The 27,696-nt window shown below is 40.9% G+C and overlaps 1 protein-coding gene across 1 annotated transcript in view; it reads left to right on the top strand.

The window, feature by feature from the left end:
* The window catches only part of LOC126257563 (28S ribosomal protein S5, mitochondrial), a 104,927-nt gene that overhangs the window by 60,172 nt on the left and 17,059 nt on the right, over positions 1-27,696 (top strand). The window contains exons 8-9 of the mRNA XM_049955573.1: positions 2,616-2,765; positions 13,425-13,541. Of these exons, the coding sequence (XP_049811530.1) occupies positions 2,616-2,765; positions 13,425-13,541 (267 nt within the window). The remainder of the gene's footprint in view (positions 1-2,615; positions 2,766-13,424; positions 13,542-27,696) is intronic.

Here is a 27,696-nt window from a genome sequence, read left to right as displayed (position 1 = left end):
CTAGACATAAGTTTGAATGAACTGCATGGGGAACGTGGCCATATAGTTAGCTTGTCCTGTTACAAGACATTTTGAAGCCATACAGATAGCTGCTCGCTTGGTAGAACTAAGGATAATTCAGATTATTCACAAGCTAGAGTACTGCACTTTTGAAGCTTACATGAGAGTTAGCTGTCAGAGCATGCACCAAAGTGTTTCACATGTGGATTGGAAGGACATGTTACATGGGATTACAAAAACAGAAGCATGAAGCTTAGAGTAGAAATCCTCACAGAGTTCATTATGAGAGGTATTCATAATATTTATTCAGTTATGTCAAGGCAAGATATATCATCATAAATTACAATAAAGTATTGGTGGAAATGAAACATGTCAAACTGATGATTCTTGGGTATTCACCTGTATCAGACCTTGAATATAAATCACATTTTATAGATCTTCTAAAAAGTTTCATTTCAGCATCATTTGCTGTTAGTATAATTGCCGATTTTGATGATAAATTTTCTGGGTCCCTTCTAACATAGACACAAAATATTCATTGCACTTTCAAACATGCTCTTGGACAAGGTGACACAGTGGTATGACACTACATGTAGGAGGACAACAGTTCAAATCCCTGTCCAGCTATCAAGATATAGGTTGTCTATGATTTTACTAAATTGCTTAAGGCGAATGCTGCGACGGCTCTTTCCCAGTGTGAGCTTCTTGTGCATCATCTGTAGTGACCTCATTGTCAAAGGAAAATCAAACCCGAATCTTCCTTCCTTCCTTCAAACTTTATCTATTAAGCTCATCCATTAAATATTTTGTGTGTGTGTGTTCATCCTTTAGCTATTTAGGTTTTACCACAACAGAAGCAAACAGCACAGTATCATCAGCGAAACAAGTATGATTTATATATGTCCCATCAGCAGGTATCTCCTTTTATGTTTCCTGGTTTAGGGCTCTGAAAAGTTCCTCTAGACCTACTGAGAATAAATTGCGTGATACTGAATCTTGTCGTGTGACTCGTCTTTCGTGAATTTGCCGCTATCCTAATGCAGTCTGATAGAAGCTGTAGCATTGATGTGCATGTTTATCACTGTAGTAACATATATAGAATCAATACTTTGTTTCTGAAGAGCACTTAGTTAAGATATTGTGAGCCACTATCTTTCTCAAGATCTGTGAATCCCAACAGAGGGATAATTCAGATTTATTACTCTTTCTATAACGTTGTTGTGACTTGCAAGTAGCTCATTTGTGCCGTATGTGCCTCTTAAGGCAGCTCGTTCCATTGCTTGATTACAAACCAATGTTTTTTTCAGAGTGGTTGGTGGTAATCTTGGTGAATATCTGGTACATTAGAGAGAGAAAGCTGAGGAGTCTACAGTTTCTTTTGTGTCTCGTCTCTCTGTTTGTCTGTGAAGTAGAAGACTTGTAGCATCATTCCAGTTTCTTAAAAATTTGATACTGTCACAGACAGGCCTTATCACTGTCATTTCGTGGCATCTATCCTTTTTTACACCTCTGAGGGATTTACACACCTTAATTGGCATCATTTCCATAAGTCATTATTTCCACTATTAACTACCTTCATGATTTAATCTTTACAGTACTATGCAAAGATCAAAAGGGTTCCTCAGATGCATGTATTTTGGTTTATTTTTTTCACACACATTATTTTCAGTAGTTTCTCTAGTTAACTTTTTTGTATCTTCTAATTTCCTTTCAAAGGCATTTATAAATAGCTTCCTGTAACTCAATCATTACTTGTGTTATTGTTTGTTGGAGACTCACACCTTCACTTTAACAATTCTTCTTCATTGCTCCTTTCTAGCTTTTTGGGTTGTGAATCGAGGATCTGTGTCTGTCTCTCCACTGCTTGTCTCCTTTTTTAAGTACATCTATTGGGTTTTTCTCCCACCTGCTCTGTGATCTCCGTCACTGTATCTGCCAGTCTGTTTCTGGGTTTTCTTTGTGATCAATTTCATGTTAACTTTATAGAAAATACGTTCTTTGGCACTTTCTCATCTCTCATTCTTATCATATACCCTTATGGGTTGCTTTTTTGTTTCAATTTGGTCCTAAAGTTTCAACATTCTCCTCCTTTTTGTTTTTCATCATTCTAGCCTTTCTACCTCTTGCATTCAGCACCTCATAAATATTTCACCTTTGCTGCTTGCATTTTTCTCTCTTCCCTTTTTTTCGTAGTCCATATACCAACTGCATATTTCATAATAAGTTGATTATGGAACTTTTTTTACATACCTTTCGGATGTCTGTGTTCCACAGAACACCTCTTGCACTTTGGAGAAGCACTTTGCATGTTGTATTCTTTTCCCAATCAGGAAAAAAGTGTGATATTTTGTCTGAAGAAAAGCAAGAGAAGGAATACTAAAATAGATATTGAAGGATAATGCAGGTAGGATGATGTAGGAAAGGGAGAAAATGTTTAACAGAAAAGGAAAAGGATTGGGAGGGGGGCCCCTTCAGCCGAACTGACTTAGCACATGGTCACTCTCAAATGGAGATGGGAAGTTTATGTAACAAAATGTTCCATAATGTGTCATATTGGTATGTGTAGGACATTGTAATTCTGCATACTGGTACATAATGTGTAATTTGCATTACAGAAGAGTCACCATGAACTTGCAGAAGAAAAAGGATTACATCTAGTGGAAATGAGGGAGGAAAATGCTTGCTTTCCACGTGTTGTTGCTTCACCAACTGTGTGCCGTTCTTCTAGTGATATTCCATCAGATGAAATCCGTGATTTGACACAGGTTTGTATTTCTGATACAGAATTGTTACTGCATAAACTTTGCCACATAATTAGTTCTTGATTAAGAAAAAATCCATAAGTCTTCTATTGCCTTTTCTACTAGTTTTAATACCCACCCCCATAGCCTGGGTCTCTAACACACACCTGTGTCAAGCCACTCACTTGGAGGTAGATGGTTTGAAACGTAATGGTGAAAGATACTTTTGCCACCAATATTTGGTCAGTAAGGGATTGGAGATGCTGGCAAAAGTTCTTGGACTTTGCACCATTGTTGTGGATTAAATTTGAAAATCCCTGCATTGTGTAGTACAGTGGAGGCCAGTGATGCTGTTGATCTGTCCCTCAAAATACCCCATTGGTGCTTTATGGAGGTGAAGGTTAGGTGCCAGCACCAGATTTCATCCTGATCCTTCTCTCATAATCACCAACCATGCATGCTCTACACTATATACAGACTTGTTACAGTAACCTACACAAGACAGTTAAAACTCTCATACTTTGTTAAAGATAGGTACCATTGTGTATGAAAGATGAAGAACTTTTCCAACTGGGAAGCTGAACCTAGTCACGTCAACCAACCACCAGTGCCAAGTGATTTTAGTTTCTAATGACTTTCATAGACACCAAGTCATACTGAGCACTGTAATTTAGGATATGGAATATAATTCCTGTTAATTTCACTAAGTAGTTGTTGTTGTCAAGCAGACCCTACTGAGTAAAGAATTTATGGAAGCCATGACTTATGTGAAAATCCAGGTGTAGCAAAACAGTGTTCTACAACTCTTAAATCATCTTATGTCATCGCAGCCCTGTGTGTTTGTAATTATACAGTTCTCAGTGTTTCACAATAAATGTCACTTCAGTAAACATTTTCGCTACAGTTCTTCATATAGTGTGTGTATTTATTTTCATGTCGGTATAATAAAATTACTTAACATGTTGCCTACTTTCTTTCATAAACTAAACTTTAAATATTGACAAATGGGATAGGGAAGGCGATTCATTGTTGGCAAATATTTTTTCCCTTTTTGCCCTTGCTAAGCACACATCCTACAGCACTTAACATTTTTCATGATATTGACCAAACGTTGGACAACACATAGCATATTTCTTACATGCACTTTATCCCACGAGACATTTAAATATTGCTCAGTGATGACTGATACATCCAATACACACCGTCTGCACAGTCTTGATGAATGAGGGATCTTCTCTTATGTTCCACAGTTTCATGTCATGCACTTAAAGTTTCACAGGCTGTGTGTGGGCGAGTATTGTCATGTTGGAACAAGATATCACCTTCGAGTTGCAAAAATGGCAAAAGAGTGGATTTAACAACATCGTGCACATACTGAGCACTGGTTGGCATCCCCTCTAGAAACACCAAAGGTGTAAGGGAGCTGTAGCTCATCACACCCCAAACCATAAGACCTGTATTGGGGCAGCGCATCTTGGATGAATGCACGCTATGAGACAGTGTTCACCAGGTCAATGTTGTATGCACAACAGTTGCATGCAGGCAGAAACTGCTTTCATCACTGAAGGCCATGGCACACCGTTCCATCTTCCAGGTGATCCTCTGACAGCACCAGTCAAGCCAAGCAAGTCGGTGCTGTGGCACGAGAGGAAGACGGGCTAGAGATGTGCTTGCCCATAGTCCCAGTGCTGATAACCGGTTCACAACAGTTCTTATTGACACTCTTGGCTTACAAGCCCTCTTATCTGTGCTGCGGTAGCTGTATGGTTAGCACACATTTCACAATATTGGCTGACCGTTGTTGTGTGTACTTAGGTTGGTTGTGTAGTAAAATCTATACTGTAGTGAGCCCACCTGTGCCACATTAATTTTAAAGTGTTTATGTCTGTACAGTGTACTGCACATATGTAACTGTGTGTTTCTTAATGTTGTAATTCCAGCATTACAATGAGAATAAGAAAAAAATTGTTCTTTGAATGTGAAACTTGAGGGCTTGAAAAGACTAGACAAAGGAGAAACATTTAAAAAATATTTCTGCTGAGTATGGAGTCGGTGAAGTGACAGTTGAAACAAGTGTTCTCTTTTTGTCATTTGAATGGAAGTCAGTGAAGAAATCTGAGTATGAAAAGCTTTGTTTGTTTGGTTTCCTTGACAAGGACAAAAAGTAAATCAAACAATGGAAAATCCAGGATGAAATGTAACAGTAGTTTGACAGGATAGTCACTACTCACCATACAGTGGAGATACTGAATCGCAGACAGGCACAACAAAAAGACTGTCACAAAATAAGCTTTCGGCCAACAAGGCCTTTGTCAAAAGCCCCCCCCCCCCCCCCACACACACACAGACCATAAACTGAAGCTGCTGGTAATAGGGAAGTCTCCTAAGCCTAGAGCTTGAAGAAATATCACTGCTTGTGCACTGCCTGTTACGTATGTCCACCAAAAATCTGCTTGGATTAACAAAAATATTTTTAAGGATTGTTTTCTTGAAGATTTTGTTCCAGAGACCAAAGATTACTAAAGAAAAAGTGCTTGCCTTCCAAAGCAATCTTAATGCTTGACAACACTGTTTCACACCCTGATGAGGAAGAATTACAATGTGACAGTATTTTACAATGCTTGAAAAAAAGGGAAAAAGGTATTGTCGTCGTTTGCTTCAGACACTTCTGCAAATAGAAGATGAGGGAACCATTGAAGAATTTGTAAAAAAGAGGAAAAAACTAAAATAAAAGACATAGTTTACTGGATAGCCGAATCATGGCCTGAAATAAAGGTGGAGAAACTAAAAAAGTCTTGTAACCAGATTTTATGGAATGAAATGGATACCTCCAGTACAGATGAAGATGAACTACACCATTGGCAGAACTGATGGAAAAAACTTGCTGGATATGAAATAGTGAATGCGAGTGATGTTTCAGAATGGCTGAACAGTTTGAAGTGACTGATCTTGCAGATGTTGAAACGGTTACTGAACCTGCTGAAGACAGTGATGATAAGGAATTGCCTGAAGAAATTGTACCTGTGGTCACTCACTCAGAGGGTTTGGTAGCACTAGATGTGGCATTGCGTTATATCGAGCAGCAGGCAGAAACTACTCCAGCTGACACCATGCTTCTTAGATGATGGTGTGAGCTTCCTGCCAAAAATAATGAGGTCCTACTTTAAAACAAAGGACTATGCACAATTTCTTTAAAATATAACTTATATTTTTGCCACTTGGAAATGTGTGCCCATATATGTACAGGGTGATTATAATTAAAGTTAAACTTTCAAAATGCTGTAGAAATAACACCACTGGTCAGAATGACGTCAAATTGCAACAGAATATTATCGAAGAAGGGGGAAAACGTATGGCAGAAGAAAAAAAAATAGTGTGAAAATTGAACAATAGATGGCGCTGCATATGTCAGGATACGTAAATGAAAACACCTGTCATGCACACGACTCATTGAAGTTGGTATATAAACACGCTGGGTACACGGCTTTTACTCCTTTCGCACCTGCGATGTCTCAATGCATGGTCACACTGTGCTTGTAAAGCTGTATTACAGGAATGATGACTGTGGACATGTCACTCTGCAGAAGTTCCGGACACTGAGGGGTTTGAAAAAAGGTATTGGTCCAATGACTGCCATGGGTCTGGAGAAAATGATTCAGAAATTTGAAAAGATGAGTTCTTTTGATGTGCAACCTAGTAGAGGGAGGAAACGAATTTATTCGAAGTCAGTGGAAGCGGTGGCCAGAGCAATGCAGGAGGAGATGAGTGGTGGTTTGTAAATGTGTAGTGCACAGAGAATTGCCTGAACATTGGACACACCCATGAGCACAGTACTTAAAACCCTATGAAACATCCTTCTTTGCATCCATTCAAAATTACCCATGTGCACCAGTCGCTTCCTGTTGACCTGCCAGCAAGAGAGACCTTTGCTTTAAAATTTCTTGGTTGCGTGGAAGCGGCCAATGATTGGCAGTGGAAGATTTTGTGGACAGGCGAAGCCCACTTCCATCTGACAGGATATGTCAATACACAGAATTGTTGAATATGGGGAACAGAAAATCGACATGCAAATCAGCCAGTACCACTTCATCCTGAAAAGGTCACTGTGTGGTGTGGGTTTATGGCATCATTTATCAAAGGGCCATATTTTTTCAAAGAGAGAGGTGCTTCCAGTCCTGTTACCTGTACCGTCACTGGTAAGCGCTACAAGTGTCTTTTGCGCAACCATGTCATTCCAGCTGTCCAACAGCGTGGATGTGTGGCTGAGATCATTTTTAAGGAAGATGACACAGCTCTGCACATGGCAAATGCAGTTAAGCAGTTGCAGTTAAGCAGTTGCTGAAGCGCCATTTCAGAAATGCTACAATTATCAGCCACCATTTCCCTACAGCCTGGCTGTCCTGATCTCCTGATCTTAATCCGTATGACTTCTGGCTGTGGGGCTATCTAAAATATGTTGTGTTCAGTGCTCCTATTGCAAACTTAGCTGCATTAAAGGCACGCATTGTGCAACATGTTCTGAACGTGACCCAGGAAACACTTAGATCAGCTGTGGAACATGCTGTTTCTCGATTTTGGCTTGTTGCAGAGAACAGTGGATAGCATATTGAACATGTTTTGTGCCAGTCACACAGAAATTAACAATCCGATTTGATTTTGATTGATGCTTTTTATGCGGTTTTTGACCTCAGGATAATTAAAAACTGATGTGAGTGATGCTTGTTATGCGGTTTTTGGCCTCAGGACAATTAGAAACTGATTTTTCTCATCCGATATGATATGACCTTGCCATGGTGGTTGGGCTTACGTAACTAACAGTATCACACCTGTACATCTATGCACATAGAGTAGTAAAATTTTTTTAATGTCAAATGTCACTATTAAATTATGATACTTGCAGTGCCATCTATTGCTACATTTTGTAACTATTTATTTTTCTTCTGCCATATGTTTTCCCCTTCTCCGATGTAATTCGTAGCCCCAGGTTGACAGGTAGGTTTCGCACGTACCCCCTGGTACAGGCTAGGCCCAGTCAGGGGTGATTGCCTGAGCTGCAACCTTCCCAAATCACCAATTGGCCCCTCTGTCAGGTCTTTGGGAGGTGTGAACAATCACCTAAGGCGAGTGTGCCCCCTTGTGAAGGGCCCCCCAGTTGGAAGGAGCACACCATCGGAGACGCTGACAATCATGGGTGATTTTCCTGCAATGAACCAATAATCTTCACCATCAGCGTCTACAAAACATAAATATAATGAGGCTAATGATTCAAAGACCCTTCCCACTGCACCTCAGTTCCTCGTGGTCTCATGTACTGAAGATGGTCAGTCCTTTGCCATGGTAAATCCATTTATTATCCAGAAAGGTGTTGATGCAATTGCCAGCCCAGTGAAATCCTGCTCTTGTTTATTGAATGGCACTTTGCTTTGGAGACTACTTCTGATTCTCAAGCACAACTGCTTGCCACCTCGCTTCTCCACAGCCACCCTGTTCGTGTCGAGGCCCATAGAACTCTGAATTCTTCACAAGGTGTTACTTACACTAGGCTGCTCTATGGTCTAACTGAGGCTGAAATCCAATCTCTCTGATCAGGGTGTCATCACCGTCCATTGTGTAATGAAAAAGGTCGATTCATCCTTAGTGCCCACCCACATTCTTTTACTCACCTTTGATAGAGTGGTGCTTCCGTCAAAGATCAAATCAGGCTCTGAAATTACCACAATCTGGCTTTACATTCTGAACCTAATGCACTGCTACCAGTGTCATCATTTCAACCACACTAGAATGCCTTGTTGAAACCCAGGCAAATGTGTAACCTGTGATAGGGATGCGCACAAGGGCGATTGTCTGCCTCCTTCTCCCTGCTGTATTAACTGCAATGGCGGCCATGCCGCTACCTCTCATGATTATCTCGTGTATCTTGATGAGTGGGCTGTCCAAGAGATCTGGAAAAAGGAAAAAGTGCTTTACCAGTCACTCGAAAGTTGCTGGCTAGTCGCAAACCCTGTGTTTCCGCATCTGGCACCTATAGTTCCGTTCTTGTTACCCCTCGTTCCACGGAGGACATGGCCACACAGACATGCAACCTCCCATTCTGCTCTGAGGTTGTGAAACCACCCAGTGTCAAGATAGCATGGCCATCTCCCCCCCCCCTCCCCCCCTCCCACCCCATCCAGCTGTGTAACAAGTTGTCAAACTCTTGCCTCAGGGGGTGAAGCCACCAGCTACATAACCGGTAGGCTGTAAGGGACAGGAGTAGTACTCCCATTAAGATTTCCTCCGTCCCTCTAGCCAAACAACCCAAGAGTCTTCCCCTAACCGGAAAGGCTCCAAGAAGTCCACTAAAGGCAAACGTCTTCTCCTTTGCCAAATCAAAGATCCTCTTTGACAGTGCCGCCACGTGATACTTTAGCCCAGCCGGTCTTCGTTTCGCCGGTGCGCACCACCAACAGTTTTTCAGCGTTGGACTCCACAGACCGACCGCACAAGTATGCCGAAGCTTCTGTGGAGCCCATTGAGCAGGAGACTTCTGCTTCTGTGCCCTGTTGTAGCGACTCTTCACAGGCTGTCACTTGGCAGCCGCCGAGGTAACACCCCTACATCTCTTCCTCATCATGACTCTCCTCCAATGGAACATTCACGGCTTTCGGTCCCACAAAGAGGATTTATGACTGCTTTTAGCATCGCAGTGTCCCCTGCATTCAGGAAACAAAATTGCGCCTCATGACCATTTTGAGCTTTCACATTTCTTCCGAATTTGTTTTGACCTTCCCCCTGAGGTCGGCATTCCATCACATGGGGACGTCATGCTGCTCATACTGGATGACATTAACCCATCTCCTTGACTAACCATCTTCAAGCTGTTGCAGTCTGCCTTTTCCTTCCCCACCTGACTTTTTCCCTCTGTACCGCTTGTGTCCCTCCGTCATTCAATGTCACCAGGGCAGAGTTTCTTCAACTTCCATTTTAGCTACTCGGTGACCTTAATGTGCATCATTCTCCCAAGACCTGTCAGAGAGGTACCCTCTTGGCTGACCTACTTAACCAATTTAACCTCTTCTGCCTTCACACAGGGGAACCTACTTTCCTTTCCGACTCCTCGCAAACCTATTCCCATTTGGACCTATCCTTCTGCACTGCCCAGCTTGCCCATTGTCTTGAGTGGTCCATTCTTTCTTATACGTACTCGAGCGACGATTTCCCATGTGCAATCCGTTTGCTGACTCCTACCCCATCCACGTGACTGCCCAAATGGCAGCTTACTAAGGCTGACTGGCAGCTTTGCTCCTCCCTGGCAACCTTCAAAAAACAATATCTCTCCAGTTGTGATGACCAGGTGGAATATCTCACAAATATTATCCTTACTGCTGCAGAACGTTCCATTCCTTGCACTTCATCTTTACCACATCATGTCCTAGTCCCTTGGTGGACTGAGGCATGCCGTGACGCAATTCACAAATGTGGATGTGCTCTCCATGTTTTTAACTGTCATCCCATTATGGCAAACTGCATTCATTATAAACAGATGTGTGCAAAGTGTCATCGCGTTCTTCGGGATAGCAAGAGAGCTAGCTGGATTTCGTTCACTAGTTCTTCTAACAGTTCCACACTTTTCTCTCATGTGTCGGCCAACCTCTGACGGCTCTCTGGGACTAAGAACCATTCCCCAATTTCCGGCCTGACACTATCAGATGATGTCATTGTGGACCCTATTGTTATCTCCAACACCTTGTGCCATCATTTTGTGGAGGTTTCGAGCTCTTACCTCTATTACCCTGCCTTCCTCCATCGGAAACGAGTGGAGGAGGGCTTAGGTGGCCGCCAGCCCTGTTTCCTACAGGCATTTTTAAAAAACTGAGTTTTCAAGGTGCGTGTGGGTTATGCCTAGTTGGACACATTTATCCAGGAAAACGGTGCCCCTCAGGGTTCCATCCTGAGCGTCGTCCACTTTCTTATCATCATTAACCCTATAATGCCCTGTTTCCCGCCGGGCATCTCCAGCGCCCTTTTTGTTTTGACAATTTTGCCATCTATTGCAGTTCTTGATGGACCTGTCTTCACTGAGCCGTGTCTTCAGCTATATCCTGATTGTCTTTACTCTTGGAGTATCGACAATGGCTTTCGCTTTTCCACCAGCAAAACCGACTACAAATTTCTGTCGACCCAATTGGTTTCTCCCACCATCTTTACATCTTGGGTCTGTTGCCCTTCCATTCATTGAAACTTCAAAATTCCTGGGGCTCATGCTCGATAGGAAACACTCTTGGTCCTCCCATGTGTCTTACCTAACAGCCCGCAGTATGTGGTTCCTCAATGTCCTATGTGTGCTCAATGGTACTTCCTGGAGGTGCCGATCGAACCACCCTCCTCCCTCTGTATCAGTGCCTTGTCCGTTCGAAACTCGACTATGGGTTCTTTGTTTATGTGTCTGCATGTCCATCCCTCTTAAGCCTTCTCAATGCGATCCACCGCCGTGGCATCTGTTTGGCCACGGGCACCTTTTACACTAGCCCGCTTGAGAGACTGTATGCTGAAGCTGCTGAACTACCACTGACCTACTGCTGTGACTTTCTCCTCAGCAGGTATGCATGCCATTTGTCTGCCATGCGCAGCCACCCATTCTATGCCTGCTCCTTTGATAATTACTTCAATCGCCAGTGTGGGGCGTGTCCCTCTTCCCTGTTACCTCCTGGAGTCCGCTTTCAGCACTTGCTATGGTGGCTAAACTTCACACTACCTGCAGCTTTCCCAGTGGGTGTGAGCCCTTCACCACCTTGGCTTCATGAAGCGGCCCATGTTAACCTTGGCTTTCATTCGCTTCCTAAAAACACTACTCCAGCCTTGTTCTATTGCCTACAGTTTCATGACCTTCGCATGGAACTTCTCCATAGTACCTTTCTATACACTGATGGCTCTCGGACTGACCATGGGGTCAGGTGTGCCTTTATCATTGACACCCGTGTCTTTCGATTTTGGCCTACAGCACACTGCTCAGTATTTACAGCCAAGCTCTTCGCCCTGTATCAGGCCACAGAGTGCAATTGGCGACACAGCCTTTTCAATTGTGTCCTCTGCTCAGTCTCACTCAGTGGCCTTCAAAATCTATGTGCGCTGTACACCACCCATCCCTTAATTCAGCGGGTCCAGGGAAACTGTTACTTGCTCACTCATGGTGGAGCCAGTGTGATGTTTCTGTGGGTACCTGTCATGTCAGTCTGCCAGGAAACGAGGCTGCTGATGCTGCTGCCAAGGCTGCAGTCGTCGTAACTCAGGCCCCTAGTCCATATATTCCCTCTGATGATCTCTGTGTTGCTGTCTGTCAGGAGGTGGTGTCCCTTTGGCAGTGCCAATGGTCCTCTCTTCACAGGAATAAGCTCTGGCTTATGAAGCCTCTCCCAGCGGCTTGGACGACCTCCTCTCTGCCCTCCCACGGGCACTGCCTTTTTTAGCCATCATCATATGATAAGTGGCGCTACCCCACCACTTTGTACACATTGCGCCCAGGTTTTAACTGTCTGCCACTTCCTGATGGAATGCCTATTTTTTAACCATTTACATTCCCGCTTAGGTTTGCCGTCTGAGTTATCAACCGTTTTAGCAAATAATGTGTGGGCTGTCGATTGCGTTTTACTTTTTATCCGCCAAAGCAGTATGGTGAAAACCATTTAATATTTAGTTTTATACCTTTGTTTTGTATGGTGTCCTTTTTAGCCCTTTTCCCATGTGTCTTTTTTTAGCCGTCTTCTATTATGTCAATTGGGATTGACGTATAGTCATTTTTTAACTCCTCTCTGTCTTCGTATTCTTTAGATTTGACTTGGGCACATATAACCCTACTTGTTTTTGAGCCCTAAGGCAAAACAAAACCCTTCTCTGATATTATTCCTTGTAATTTCACATCATTCTGACCAGTGGTGTTATTTCTACTGTGGTTTGAAAGTTTAACTTTAATAATAATCACCCTCTACATAGAACGCAGGTATGTGCCATAGTGTTTTTATTTGTTTTTTATCGTTATTGTGCTCATTAAACATTTATTTATGATTTACCCACTGAATTATTGATATTTCTGTATTATCAGAGTTTTTTTGTAATTCGAGATCGAATTACTGGGGCTCTACTGAAAATATATTGTGCAGAGAAGAGAGAGTTTAAAATACAATAAAAGTTATTAATCTACAATGAAAAAAGGAGTAGTAATTAGTCCATTGTCACTAATGTTGCATCAGACTTACGAAAATAAGAGTTAACACAAATCAGAGAGGTTTTTAAAATACTAAATATAATTTTCTAAGATAGAGGAAAGCAGAGATTAATAAAACAGGCAAAGGTGGCAGACTGGATGGGTCTTCTGTATAGTTTGCACTTACGGCAGATGCCAACAGAAAACATGTTGTAATTATAGTAATTCTTAATAATTACGGTATTGCATCTACTTTAAAAAAATGGAGTAATTTGCTTGAATTGTAACCTAACCATAATTTTTCATTCATATCATTACATTTGGCAAAGCATTGAATAATAAAAGATATTTTTAAAAAATTGTCCAAAATTTCAATTTCTTATATTTTTATTGTTAATTTCATTATAATAATGTAATCTGTTTTTGTTGAAGACACCTAAATTCTTTTCGCTATAAATTTTCAACAGTTTATTTTTATAAATTTTTGTAATGAATTATTACAGTACGCTCTTGGTGGCAGAGTTGTTTTACACAAGAAAAAATGGCCTCCATTTTACACCAATCTACCCTTCTGGGATACAGTTATGAAGAAAATGGAGAAAGTTCGAAACCATGACAAGGTAGGGCATATACACAGAGTTATATAATTTACATCTGGTCCATTGTTAAACTTTGTTTGTAATTAACATGAAAGAAAATTACATTATGAATATTGTATGCATTTGCATGAAAAAGACTAGTACCCATTACATGAATATAGGTAGCAAATTGTTGCTATTAATACTCTGACTTGAAAGAAATAAAACTTCCTGGCAGATTAAAATTGTATGCCAGACTGAGGCTCGAACTCAGGACTGCTGCCTTCCATGTGCAAGTGCTCTACCGACTGAGCTTGCCAAGCACAACTCATGACCCGTCCTCACAGCTTCAATTCTGCCAGTAGCTTGTCTCCTATCTTCCAAGCTATGAAGATGCAGACCTTGCAGAACTAGAACTCCTGGAAGAAAAGATATTGCGGAGACATGTCTTAGCCACAGCCTTGTGTATGGTTCCACAATTACGTTTTCACTCTGGAGTGAAGTGAAAATGTCATTCTGGAAAATCCCCCAGACTGTGGCTTAGCTATGTCTCTGCAATATCCTTTCTTTCAGGAGTGCTAGTTCTGCAAGGTCTGCAGGAGAGTTTCTTTGAAGTTTGGAAGATATGGGACAAGCTACTGGCAGAATTGAAGCTGGGAAGACGAGTGGTGAGTCATGCTTGGGTAGCTCAGTTGGTAGAGCACTTGCCTACAAAAGGCAAAGGTCCTGAGTCTTGATCTGGTACACAGTTTGAATCTGCCAGGAAGTTACATATCAGTGCGCACTCTGCTGCAAAGAGAAAATGTAGTTCTTGAAAGAAATAGTTTTGTCTGCAATATTAAAGTGACTAGGTCAGCTATTAAAATTTATAGTGTTTTGTTTAATGTAGTAATTTGTCCCTAATTTTACAATACAGTGTCACTGCATTAACTGTGAAAACATAGTTTGTCTTCATGGTTTTTTGTAAAGTGAGTTGATTACCAAGTTTTTATGACTCTATGACCATTATTTTTTCTACAGTAAAATAACACATTGGCACCCACACAGTTAAACGATCCTTCGATTTGCTTATCATTCAGCTTGCTTTCAGATCAAGGCTTGTGTACTTCAATATTGTTTTATCTTTGATGTCTGTATGCTCCAGTATTGCAGTATATTTGTTGCAGTTTTAGGAGACACGCAGGCGGCAGGGTAACACCAGTTTCACAATAATTCTGCAAATCTGCTATCATGTGCAATTGGCTTGTGTTAGTGTTTGATATGGCCTCTCACAAGATTTTATGCACGAGTTTTGTAGATTTATAAAAACGCACCATTCTTAGTACGATTTATTATAATTATTGTTGTAATTAAATGTCACATAATGATTTTTTGTATAAGAGTGCTCTCTCTGAAGTGAGTTGTTTTTGTCAGTAATTTAAAAATTAAGCATGAAACATGCTTGTATTATAAATTGCAGTATGCCGTTTCAAGATGACCACTCATTGAAAATTTATCACAAAAATGTCACCATTATAAAATGTCAGTTAATAATGTATCAATGATAAAAGCCTTCAAGAGATACTGTGATAACCAAGACAGGAAATTAAAACCACAGGACATAGTGCAGGCGTAATGGATAGTGTCGTGGTTTATGGGGTTGAAGGATGTAAGTTCACGTCCTGCTGCATACATGTATTTATTTTCATCTTAGTGTTGTTAACACTTTCTGGGGTTTTCTTATGAATGTGGTACAAGGGTATTCTGCAACGTTTGATGTTATTTACGTTTCTGTCTGATTAGAGAACAAAGGATGAAATAAATATTTGGCAATTTTAGAGTCTTTGGGTAGGCACAAAACTGAGAGTACAGTTTTAAATCCTGTGACTGAAACGAACAGAAATTAACTTCATATTCTTTCTTCTCAGAAACATTTGGCTCCTTATTACTGAATATGTGGTGTAGTTATACAGGAACCTCAGAGGACAGCTTAAATTGCTGCAAGTGAGACAGGGAGCAGTGACATTCATATTCTTCCTTGTCACAAAGTCAGTAGCAGTACTGCTGTTGTTGATACTGTGCATGACATCAGAATGTTGTCACTTTTGCAGAAAGTGTTTTAAAATGAGTGTGACCCCACATGGAACTTAATCTATGCGTAAACAATGTAAAAAAAGTCTTATATGTCAGTTTGTCTTTTTTCGAAATAGCACTTCAAGTTAAGTAATTGTTGCAGTTTAGAAAGAGTGACTATGACAGTTTTGAGTGAATTGTGCATATATTATCTATAATTATGCCCTACTAACAATGGAGGAAATGAAAGTTTGCTAGGAATTGTTTACTAAAGGAAATACAACCCAGGATAGATCTGGAGTTGCTCTTGATGTGTGTGTGTCTAGGAATAATGTATTCTAATTTTCTGTTGCAGTCTCATAATTCATGCGAACAAGGTACTGATGGGTTTATACTACTGATTGATATGGTTTTTTCTGGTGCAAAAGTAACTCAGTTTTACAATGTAGTGAACGTGGTGTGGGTGGCAAAGTGTAAATTATAGAAAATGTAAGTACCAGGGGGCATATCATTTATATAAATAAGGAACAGGAGCGGCCACAACACTGATCCCTGGGGCACCCCCCACTTGACAGTACCCCACTCAGATCCCACATCACAGCCGTTATCAACAGTGTGAATAATGACCTTTTGCTGCCTGTTGCTAAAGTAAGAGGTGAACCAATTGTGAGCTACTCCCCTTATTCCGTAATGGTCCAACTTCTGGAGCAATATTGTGAGATCAACACAGTCAGATGCCTTAGTTAAATCAAAGAATACGCCAAGCGTTCGAAACTTTTTGTTTAGACCATCCAGTACCTCACAGAGAAAAGAGAATATAGCATTTTCAGTTATCACGCGACTTCTAAAGCCGAACTGTATGTACATTTGATAGCAAATCGTGCGACATAAAATGATCAATTAATCTTACATACACAGCCTTTTTGATAACTTTTGCAAACACTGATGGCATAGAACAGGTCTAAAATTATCTACATTATCCCTTTCTCCCTTTTTATAAAACGGCTTTACTACTGAGTACTTTAATTGCTCAGGAAACTGACCATTCCTAAAGGAAAAATTACAAATATGGCTAAATACAGGTCTAACATGTGCAGCACAGTACTTTAATATTCTGCTAGACACTCCATCATAACCATGAGAGTCCTTAGTCTTCAGTGATTTAATTATTGACTCAATCTCCCTCTTGTCTGTATCACAGAGGAGTATTTCAGACATCAATCTCGGAAAGGCAATTGCTAAGACATTTATATGATTTCCTGTAGAAACTAAATTTTTATTTAATTCACCAGCACTGCTCAGAAAATGATGGTTAAATACTGTACATATATCTGATTTATCAGTAACAGAAATATTATTACTGTGAACCGACTTTATATCATCGACCTTGTGCTGGATGGTGCTTTGTGGTGCTAAAATGATTTAGATGGTAACATATGATGCTGTTCTGTATTGTAATGATGGGAATGAAGGAAAAGTGAAGGTATTAGAACTTTTAGAGATGAATTATTACAAAAGCTTGAGAGTCCTGGACAAGAAACAGATTGATTGGACTGTGCACATTGATAAAAACATCAAAAATTTACAGGCAGTTGACAGAATCATGGGAGAGAGGAAGATAAGGTGAGGAAGAACTGATTATAGTGCAGGAAGATTTTTAACATTCATAAAGTTGATGTTTTTCCAAGGAAAATTGTAAAATTTAACAAAAATAAATGTTAAACCTTTTTTTTCACAAACTTTAGTTTTTAGGTTTTAGGAACATATAGCTCCATGATGATTCAAGCTAGAACCTTCAATTTTCTCAGCTTGTTTACATAGATAACCTGCTTAAAATGGAGTACAAAGAAGTAGATAGGGGATTGTTTTAAAGTGTGTTACTGTTCAAACTGAACAAAGACCCAGCGCCCAGTGGAGTACCTCTCAGATTGTATACTGAATTTGTGATTGACGTAGTCCCTCTTCTAAGTATAATCTAGTGTAGATCCCTTGAACAAAATACCTCGCCCAATTCTTGGAAAAAAGCACAGGTCACACTCATCTACAAGAAGGGTAGTAGAAGTGATCCACAAAACTGCTGTCCAATATCCTTGACATCAGTTTGTTGTAGAATCTTAAAACATATTTTGAACTCAAGCATAATGAGTTACCTGGAACAGAATGACCTCAATGCCAGCCAGACACTGAAAACAGCGATTGTGTGAAACTCAACTGTCACTTTTCTCACGTGACATACTGAAAGCTTTGCATCAAAGCAATCAGATAAATGCAGTATTTCTTGATTTACAAAAAGCATTAGACTGAGTATCATGGCTACACTTATTGTCAAAAGTATGATCATATGGGGTATCAAGTGAAATTTGTGATTGGATTGAGGACTTTTGGCAGGGTGGATGCAGAATGTTATCTAGGATGGAGAGTCATCATCAGGCGTAGAAATAACTTCAGGTGTTCTCCAGGGAAGTGTATCAGGACACTTGCTGTTCATGTTGTATATTGATGACCTTGCAGACAATACTAATAGTAATACCAGGCTTTTTGCAGATGATGCGTTTATCTATAATGAAGTACTACCTGAAAGAAGCTGCATAAATATTCAGTCAGATCTTTCAGAGTGGTGCAAAGATTGGCAACTTGCTCTAAATGATCAGAAATGTAAAACTGTGCACTTCACAAAATGAAAAAAAGTAGTGTCCTATGATTATAATATCAATGAGTCACTGTTGATATTGGCCAGCTCATACAAATGCCTGGGTGTAACACTTTGTAGGGATATGAAATGGCAAACGAATCTGCTCCAGTCCGGAATCCCTGAACCATTACACCAACAACCTGAAAACAGCTTTCGCATCCCGCAACTACCCTCCCGACCTGGTACAGAAGCAAATAACCAGAGCCACTTCCTCATCCCCTCAAACCCAGAACCTCCCACAGAAGAACCACAAAAGTGCCCCACTTGTGACAGGATTCTTTCCGGGACTGGATCAGACTCTGAATGTGGCTCTCCAGCAGGGATACGACTTCCTCAAATCCTGCCTTGAAATGAGATCCATCCTTCATGAAATCCTCTCCACTCCACCAAGAGTGTCTTTCCGCCGTCCACCTAACCTTCGTAACCTCTTAGTTCATCCCTATGAAATCCCCAAACCACCTTCCCTACCCTCTGGCTCCTACCCTTGTAACCGCCCCCGGTGTAAAACCTGTCCAATCCACCCTCCCACCACCACCTACTCCAGTCCTGTAACCCGGAAGGTGTACACGATCAAAGGCAGAGCCACATGTGAAAGCACCCACGTGATTTACCAACTGACCTGCCTACACTGTGAAGCTTTCTATGTGGGAATGACCAGCAACAAACTGTCCATTTGCGTGAATGGACACAGGCAGACAGTGTTTGTTGGTAATGAGGATCACCCTGTGGCTAAACATGCCTTGGTGCATGGCCAGCACATCTTGGCACAGTGTTACACCGTCCGGGTTATCTGGATACTTCCCACTAACACCAACCTGTCAGAACTCCGGAGATGGGAACTTGCCCTTCAGTATATCCTCTCTTCTCGTTATCCGCCAGGCCTCAACCTAATTTCAAGTTGCCGCCGCTCATACCTCGCCTGTCTTTCAACAACATCTTTGCCTCTGTACTTCCGCCTCAACTGACATCTCTGCCCAAACTCTTTGCCTTTACAAATGTCTGCTTGTGTCTGTGTATGTGCGGATGGATATGTGTGTGCACGCGAGTATATACCTGTCCTTTTTTCCCCCTAAGGTAAGTCTTTCCGCTCCCGGGATTGGAAAGACTCCTTACCCTCGCCCTTAAAACCCACATCCTTTCGTCTTTCCCTCTCCTTCCCTCTTTCCTGATGAAGCAACCGTTGGTTGCGAAAGCTTGAATTTTGTGTGTATGTTTGTGTTTGTTTGTGTGTCTATCGACCTGCCAGCACTTTCGTTTGGTAAGTCACAACCATCTACCTGATGTGATTCACCTGACCAGGTGACACACTTCCATTGATCCACGGTCCAATCTTGATCATCCCATGTCCACTGCACTTTTATGGAAGAAGCATTCCGTAAAATCAAAATATATTTTTTCAGTACTTTCTCAGTTTTTCATATTTATGTCTTGCAGGTTGATGACCTGCTAATTCAGTAGTTGATTCTCCTGTGGACCACTTTTGGTTTTCATTTCAAAAACCTTTGGCAGCTGTGGAACTACAATAAAAATATAAACAGAAATTCAGTGGTCACCTGATAATTCAGACAGTTAGGCATCAAAACACATAGACTTTTAAAAAATAGAGACTAGCCCAGATCAAAATTTCAGTTCAGTCTGACATGGTCGGTGTTTGACGCAACATGAATGCTATTGAAACTTCCTGGCAGATTAAAACTGTGTGGCCCGACCGAGACTCGAACTCGGGACCTTTGCCTTTCGCGGGCAAGTGCTCTACCATCTGAGCTACCGAAGCATGACTCACGCCCGGGACTCACAGCTTTACTTCTGCCAGTACCTCGTCTCCTACCTTCCAAACTTTACAGAAGCTCTCCTGCGAACCTGCAGAACTAGCACTCCTGAAAGAAAGGATACTGCGGAGACATGGCTTAGCCACAGCCTGGGGGATGTTTCCAGAATGAGATTTTCACTCTGCAGCGGAGTGTGCGCTGATATGAAACTTCCTGGCAGATTAAAACTGTGTGGTCCGACCGAGACTCGAACTCGGGACCTTTGCCTTTCGCGGGCAAGTGCTCTACCATCTGAGCTACTGAAGCACGACTCACGCCCGGGACTCACAGCTTTACTTCTGCCAGTACCTCGTCTCCTACCTTCCAAACTTTACAGAAGCTTTCCTGCGAACCTGCAGAACTAGCACTCCTGAAAGAAAGGATACTGCGGAGACATGGCTTAGCCACAGCCTGGGGGATGTTTCCAGAATGAGATTTTCACTCTGCAGCAGAGTGTGCGCTGATATGAAACTTCCTGGCAGATTAAAACTGTGTGGCCCGACCGAGACTCAAACTCGGGACCTTTGCCTTTCGCGGGCAAGTGCTCTACCATCTGAGCTACCGAAGCAAGACTCACGCCCGGGACTCACAGCTTTACTTCTGCCAGTACCTCGTCTCCTACCTTCCAAACTTTCTGCAGGTTCGCAGGAGAGCTTCTGTAAAGTTTGGAAGGTAGGAGACGAGGTACTGGCAGAAGTAAAGCTGTGAGTCCCGGGCGTGAGTCGTGCTTCGGTAGCTCAGATGGTAGAGCACTTGCCCGCGAAAGGCAAAGGTCCCGAGTTCGAGTCTTGGTCGGGCCACACAGTTTTAATCTGCCAGGAAGTTTCATATCAGCGCTCACTCCGCTGCAGAGTGAAAATCTCATTCTGGAAATGAATGCTATTGTTTATGGTGCTGTTGATGTTTAAGTTAGCAAGGAGCAGAGGTAACAGTTGGTAGGCCAATCTTATGTTCTGGAGCAGAAGTACAGGGCATGACAAAAATTAGAAGCAAATCATAATGTTATAAATCCCACAGTTTGAACTTAAATCAAATGGAAATAGAAAAATTTCTCTTCTTTCTTAAGAAAAAAGTAGATATAAATTAACTTTTTCCAGTTTTACAAATAATTTTATTTCATTGATGACTGGTACCGGTGACACAGTTTCAACTGGTGTATTATTTAGCAAAGAGACACATTTCCATATCCATTGATGAGCCAAAACATTTTGATTAGGTGTTTAACAATGAGATAGAAATGGAAATGAGTGTTTGGCATCATTGGCCAGGAGGCCCCTTGCAGGGCAGGTCCGGCCGCCGTGGTGCAGGTCTTATTACATTCGACGCCACATTGGGTGACCTGCGTGCCGGATGGGGATAAAATGATGATGAAGACAACACAACACCCAGTCCCTGAGCAGAGAAAATCTCTGACCCAGCCAGGAATCGAACCTGTGCCCGTAGGATGGCAGTCAGTCACGCTGACCACTCAGCTATCGGGGCGTACGTGGTCCACCTTTTGTGTGCAGTACAATGATGATTGTGCATGGCATCAATTCAACACCACAGGTCCACATTTGTGTTGTGGTGTATGTTTTGAGCAGCCATTTGCCAGTATGACAGTGGATACGTACACAACCATCTACCTGATGTGATTCACCTGACCAGGTGACACACTTCCATTGATCCACGGTCCAATCTCGATCATCCCATGTCCACTGCAATTGTAATTGATGACGACATTGGTCAATGTGGAAACATGTAAGGATCATAAGCTCTAGAGCCCCATTTTTAAAATTTGCTCTGAACTAATTGTGCCTGCACCAGCATTGTATTATGTCAACAGATTGCTGCCTATCCTGTTTTACATAGTAGGTAAATCTCTGACACCCATGCTGTTGGATGAGGTGGTGTAAGTCCAACACCTTGTTGCCTCTAACCACTTTCAGTAGATGCTCACAACAGCAGCAAGCAAGAAACTGACCAGCTTTGCCATTTCTGGAGTGCTTGTTCTCAGGCGCTGAGCCGTAACAGTCTGTCCTTTGTCAAAGTTGTCTGTGTCAGAGGATTTTCCCATTTGTGGCCCATATCATTGCTAGAATGATTCCCCATTCACCTCTGCTCTGCTTACATACTCTCTTACCTCATTGCATGTCCCCCAGTGCTAACAGGTGGCACTGAATTTCACAGTGATAACAGATTGCCATCTATTCTTTGGCAAAAGTGGCTTTGTAAAATCACAAAACTTACTGTGTAAGGTGGCAAGTGAATGCCATGAACTTCATTAATGGCCATGCAACTGATTTATTCGCAATAACTAGGGACCTGAAAAATTAGCATTTGTGATAAATGCGAATGTAGATGTGAATTATGCGTCAAAATGTAAAAAAAAAAAAAAAAAAATGAGGTTACCTAGTAAATGCTATTTCATAGCGAATTGTATCCAATGAACTATTTTAACAGAGATAGTTTGAAATAGCTTTATATTCTGAATTAATTGTCAACAATGTAACCAATTTTTGGTTACTGGTATTGCACATCACCTGACGAAGGCCAATTTGGAAACATTACAGTGTGTGTAAAAATATGTACATAAATTAAATAATGCAGGAACACAGTGACCACAGTGACAGATCAGTGCCCTTAATGTTGTAATGCCACACCAGTTGTGAGTGAGTGAATGGTCTAATAAAAGGTTCATGCTGCTTAATGCTACGTAGGACTCAGATGTGGGACCTAACATTTTATAACAAAGAAGTGCATTAAGTTCCTCTGCAAGATAAAGTGCAAAATTTGGTGTTGCATGGATATTCGAACTATTGCTGCATCTCATACTGGTAGAGGTAATTCCTGAACTATCTTGTTTAACACTGCCACCCTCAGCATGCAGTTGGACAGTAGCCGTTACCAAACGCTTTGTGTTGTTTGTTGCTCATATTTTTATTTTCTTATTTTGAAATGAGGTTGGCCCATCACAGATTTCAATTACAACCCTCACAACACCAAAAGGGATTGACAATCCCAGTGACCATGTGTCAGTTATGCTTTCGCAGAAACACAGAACAGATTTGTATGCTGGCTGACCTCTGATAGGGAGATGGTGCTTGTTACCCGACACTGTATCTCTCCGCCTCTGGTGGTCATTAAAATTAGCTTACACATGTAGCGAACTGCCACTTTGTAGAGTCCATGTTTTTGCACTACAGTGACCAGAAAACGAAATCCGTCAACTATTTCAGCCATGCCATAGGTCTTCCACTACGATGCGAATAGAACTATCTTGGATTCTACATGCTGCACGTCTTGTCGGTTCTATAAATACCCATGAAAGGCTGAAATCAATATTCTGCAGATTTTGTAATTGAATTGGGGAACTGAGTGTGTAAAGACAAATAATATCAAGAAACACATTAAATCGTAGAAACGTTCTCTTAACTGGGGAAATGAGGGAGTGGTTCTGCTGCTTCTCATCAGAAATGATTTGTTGAAAACTTAAACAGTCAGGAGAACGAAACAAGAAAAGACATTTTCAGAAAATACTATTAAAGCTTTTGCAAAAACATACATTCCACTCAAAAGCTCCACCACCCTACTTTTTTGCTAATTATATTCAAAGCACTTAAGTTTTGTCTTTACGGAAATGAATGTGACATTCTTTAAAATTTGTGTGTCTAATTATTTAAAAAATAATATATCTAAAAACAAAGATGATGTGACTTACCAAACGAAAGCGCTAGCATGTCGATGGACGCACAAACAAACACAAACATACACACAAAATTCAAGCTTTCGCAACAAACTGTTGCCTCATCAGGAAAGAGGGAAGGAGAGGGAAAGACGAAAGGATGTGGGTTTTAAGGGAGAGGGTAAGGAGTCATTCCAATCCCAGGAGCGGAAAGACTTACCGTAGGGGGGCAAAAGGACGGGTATACACTCGCGCGCGCGCACACACACATATCCATCCACACATATACAGACACAAGCAGACATATTTAAAGACAAAGAGTTTGGGCAGAGATGTCAGTCGAGGCGGAAGTGCAGAGGCAAAGATGTTGAATGACAGGTGAGGTATGAGTGGCGGCAACTTGAACCACTCCTCTCTATTATATTTAAAAAATAAGATGCATAATTATTACTCATAGACAATAATAATAATAATAATAATAATAATAATAATGAAACTTTCTGTAACTTGGATTCCACATTGCAATTTGACACTACATAACTAAATTGCTTTTTGAGAACTGAAGATGGCCTGATTCTGGCATGAAATCAATTGTCTTCAGTTAACATAAGGCAGTGCATGTGCGCATTGAGAAATAAACTCTTTGACTGTTCACACATAATGTATTACACCTGTGAGTAGCATTGACTCCGGACTAGGTGCAAAGCGTATTTTATTGGCCTTTGGATTGCAAACACATCTTATCGCTGTTATGTTTACTCTTCATTTTTTATGTTCGACAGTTTCATGTGTTCTCAACTTCTTGAAAAGTCTCATTTATCTAACTGTGTAAAATAAAATAGTTAATGTGACTATTGGTGATTCATTGACTCAGTATTATTGAATAATGGAATACAATTACAAATTGGTGATTCCTGGAATTCTGAAGAGCTCTCAGAAAACGTGCAGAAAACAGTGGCTCCATATCAAAAAACCAGACGATTTCGATCAACGATGCTGCTGTTACAGCTGCAAGAAGATCTACAAAGGCAAATAAATGACTTTCAAAACTCAAATCGAAACACGAAAAACATAGTTATTGCCACAAATAGCAAGATGGGCTGAAAATACAATGAGCATCTTAATCAACGAGTGTAATACAGTTTCTCACACAAAAATGGAAGTGGAGATACCTCAGTTTCTTCTGCAAAAAACCAGAGTTGCGGTAAGTGATGGTAGACTTGGCATTTATGCAAAAGAACATCATCAGTGACCGCTTGAAGTTTATTGCAGCAGACAACAGTTTAGATGCCCAGGTAATAGCAGTGTCCTCGGATATTATATTGAAGCCACCCTTAGATCAATAGTATACAAGATTTGGCTGTAAAATAACAGGACTGGAGCTGTCACAGAGGAAGTACACGTGCATCAAAGACGAACGACCAATAGCTGTGACGCTTGAAGCCTTCTCAGTTGAATGTGGCATCTGTGGTATCAGAAAAATGACAAGTGTAATTGTCTTGAAGTTTCACCTGAAATTCGGAATAACAGCTACTGAAACCTACCTTTTGCTGAAAGAAGTGTATGGTGAAGATTGTTTATCACGTATGCAAGTTTTTGAGTGGTTGAAGCATTTCCCGGACGGCTGAGAAGAAACTGAAGGTGACTCACATCCAGGGTGCCCTTCAACATCAAAAGAGGATAAAAATGTTGAAAAATAGGTGATTTGATTGGATCAACCTGCAGTTGAATATTCAGTCAATTGATGAAACTGTAGGAATTGACATAGAACGTGTAAGGAAAATTTTACACAGTTAATTTAACCTGAGAAAAAAGTGTGTGAAACTGGTGGCGAAAATTCTCATGATCAAACCGAAAGAAGCTCGTGGAAACATTTGTACTGACAATTTGAGTAATATTGAAAATGATCCTAATTTCTTGGAAAGAGCGGTAACATATGACGAATCTTTGTTTTTCGCTTATGATCCAGGAATTGAGTGCCTGTCCATGCATTGGAGGGGCCCAACTTCACTAAGAGCAAAAAAAGCTTGAATGAGCAAATCAAAGCAATGATGATTTTTCCCCCTCTCTAGGGAACTGTGTATCTTCACTGGATTCCTGAATTTCAGACTGTTAATAAATATTATTACCTTGCGATTCTTGCTCAACTCCATGATAAAATAAGAAAAATATGCCCAAACCATGGACAAATAATTCAAGGGTTCTGCATCAAGACAACATACCAGCTCATATCACATTGCCTGTTAAGATGTTTCTGGTGAAGTATAGCATCCCGGTGTTCACCACCCACCTTATTCGCCTGACCTAGCAACATGTGACTTTTATCTATTCCCCCGGGTATAATCTGCTTTAAAAGGAACAAGATTTCAGTACATTGAAGCAGTGAAAGTAAAAGCAGCACATGTCATCAAGGAGTTCACACAGGAAGACATCGAGCGCTGTTTCCTTTAATATAAAATTCACAAGGCACATTGTAGGGATAGAGGAGGAGAGTACATTGACAGTGACAATAACTAAATATGTGTGTTTTTGAAATGAATTCTTTTACATCAGTACAATCCCATTATTTTTTTATAGCCACATCTCGTCTCCATTTGAGGAAAATGCCAGTCAACCGAATACGCAAATCATTAGAGAAACGCATGCAGCAGGTATTACAGAGTGAGCATATCGGTGAGAGAAAGTCATTGGAGTTTTGACATCATGTGAGGAGCATCTTTGGAGAAGACACAATATCTAACATGACATTATGTCATGCACGGGTGAGACAGATACCATTACCAGTGAAAACAACCATGGTGGCATATCCGAGATGCAACATCACCTATGTACTTGCATTGGCAGACAAAGTGTATGCCTTGATAGGTCAAGCAATCTCTTCATTAGTGACGTGGGTAGCCAAGACATCAGCTTAGAGAGAAGGCATTTGCTATTGTAGGATGTAAGGTCCAGCAGTTATGCAAAACACCATTTTTTCCAAGTTCCCAAACATGTTTTAGCACCACTCTGACATCATCAGCGCGTTTCCATTTATTTAATGTGTAATGTGAACATTTTTACTAAATGATTACAAAATTATGTGAATATTTAGTTCAAACAATAATTCATTTCTTTTTCTTAATAACTTTACACTTGGTGTGCATGATTTTTCAGGACCACTTGTGTATTATTTATTACAGGTAGCTTGTCAACTGCAACCAAACAATGTTGATGAGAAATTTTGTTGGGAGTTAACCTACCATCTAAATGTAATTTAGTTTGTCACAATATTTTGTGCCTATATACGTTTTTATTTAAGTTTTCGTGTGGCAAGCCCTTTTATTCTCAGCATCATGTTGAGGTGTCGCGATGCACACATAAATATAACACCTATTTTCACAAATAAGGTTGTAATAGCACTTTGCCCTTCACCAAAACACAGTGTAATTGTGGTTGTTGTGTATCCCACCTCACTCAGTGTTCATTTGTTCAATAGTGAGTTTGGCGCCAAATTTGAATTTGTTTACATTTTATCTTTGTGTGTGTGTGTGTGTGTGTGTGTGTGTGTGTGTGTGTGTGGACTTTATCTGTTTGTGTTGTCTTTTTTGTAAGGTTCCTTTAAGGTGATAAATAGTGTGCCCTTGCAGAGTGTAGTGTATTCATTTATGACCTGTTTTCCTTCTGCTATTGCCTTCTGTATGTGGAAGTTTTCCTCATTGGTCAGTTTGCTGTATAGGCTGAGGCTGGGTTTTAGTATTCTTAAGTTTGTTTCTATTGTAGTTGGATGGTGATTGTAGGCTATAAGATGGTCAGCAAATATGCTATGGGAGCTGTTGCTTTTTAAAGCTCTGAGATGTTCTGATTATCTGGTTTTGAAATTTCTGCATGTTTGTCCTGTGTACACTGACTGGCAAGTGTTGCATGTGAGTTCATATATTCCTGATCTGTTAAATTTATCCGTGGGTGTTTCTTGTGTTCTGATCTTTTTCCGTGTTGTATTCT

This window comes from Schistocerca nitens, chromosome 1, assembly GCF_023898315.1.
Source record: "Schistocerca nitens isolate TAMUIC-IGC-003100 chromosome 1, iqSchNite1.1, whole genome shotgun sequence".
Classification (NCBI taxonomy): Eukaryota; Metazoa; Arthropoda; class Insecta; order Orthoptera; family Acrididae; genus Schistocerca; species Schistocerca nitens.
Note: the sequence above shows the minus strand (reverse complement) of the source record. Positions and strands in the feature narration are given on the sequence as shown.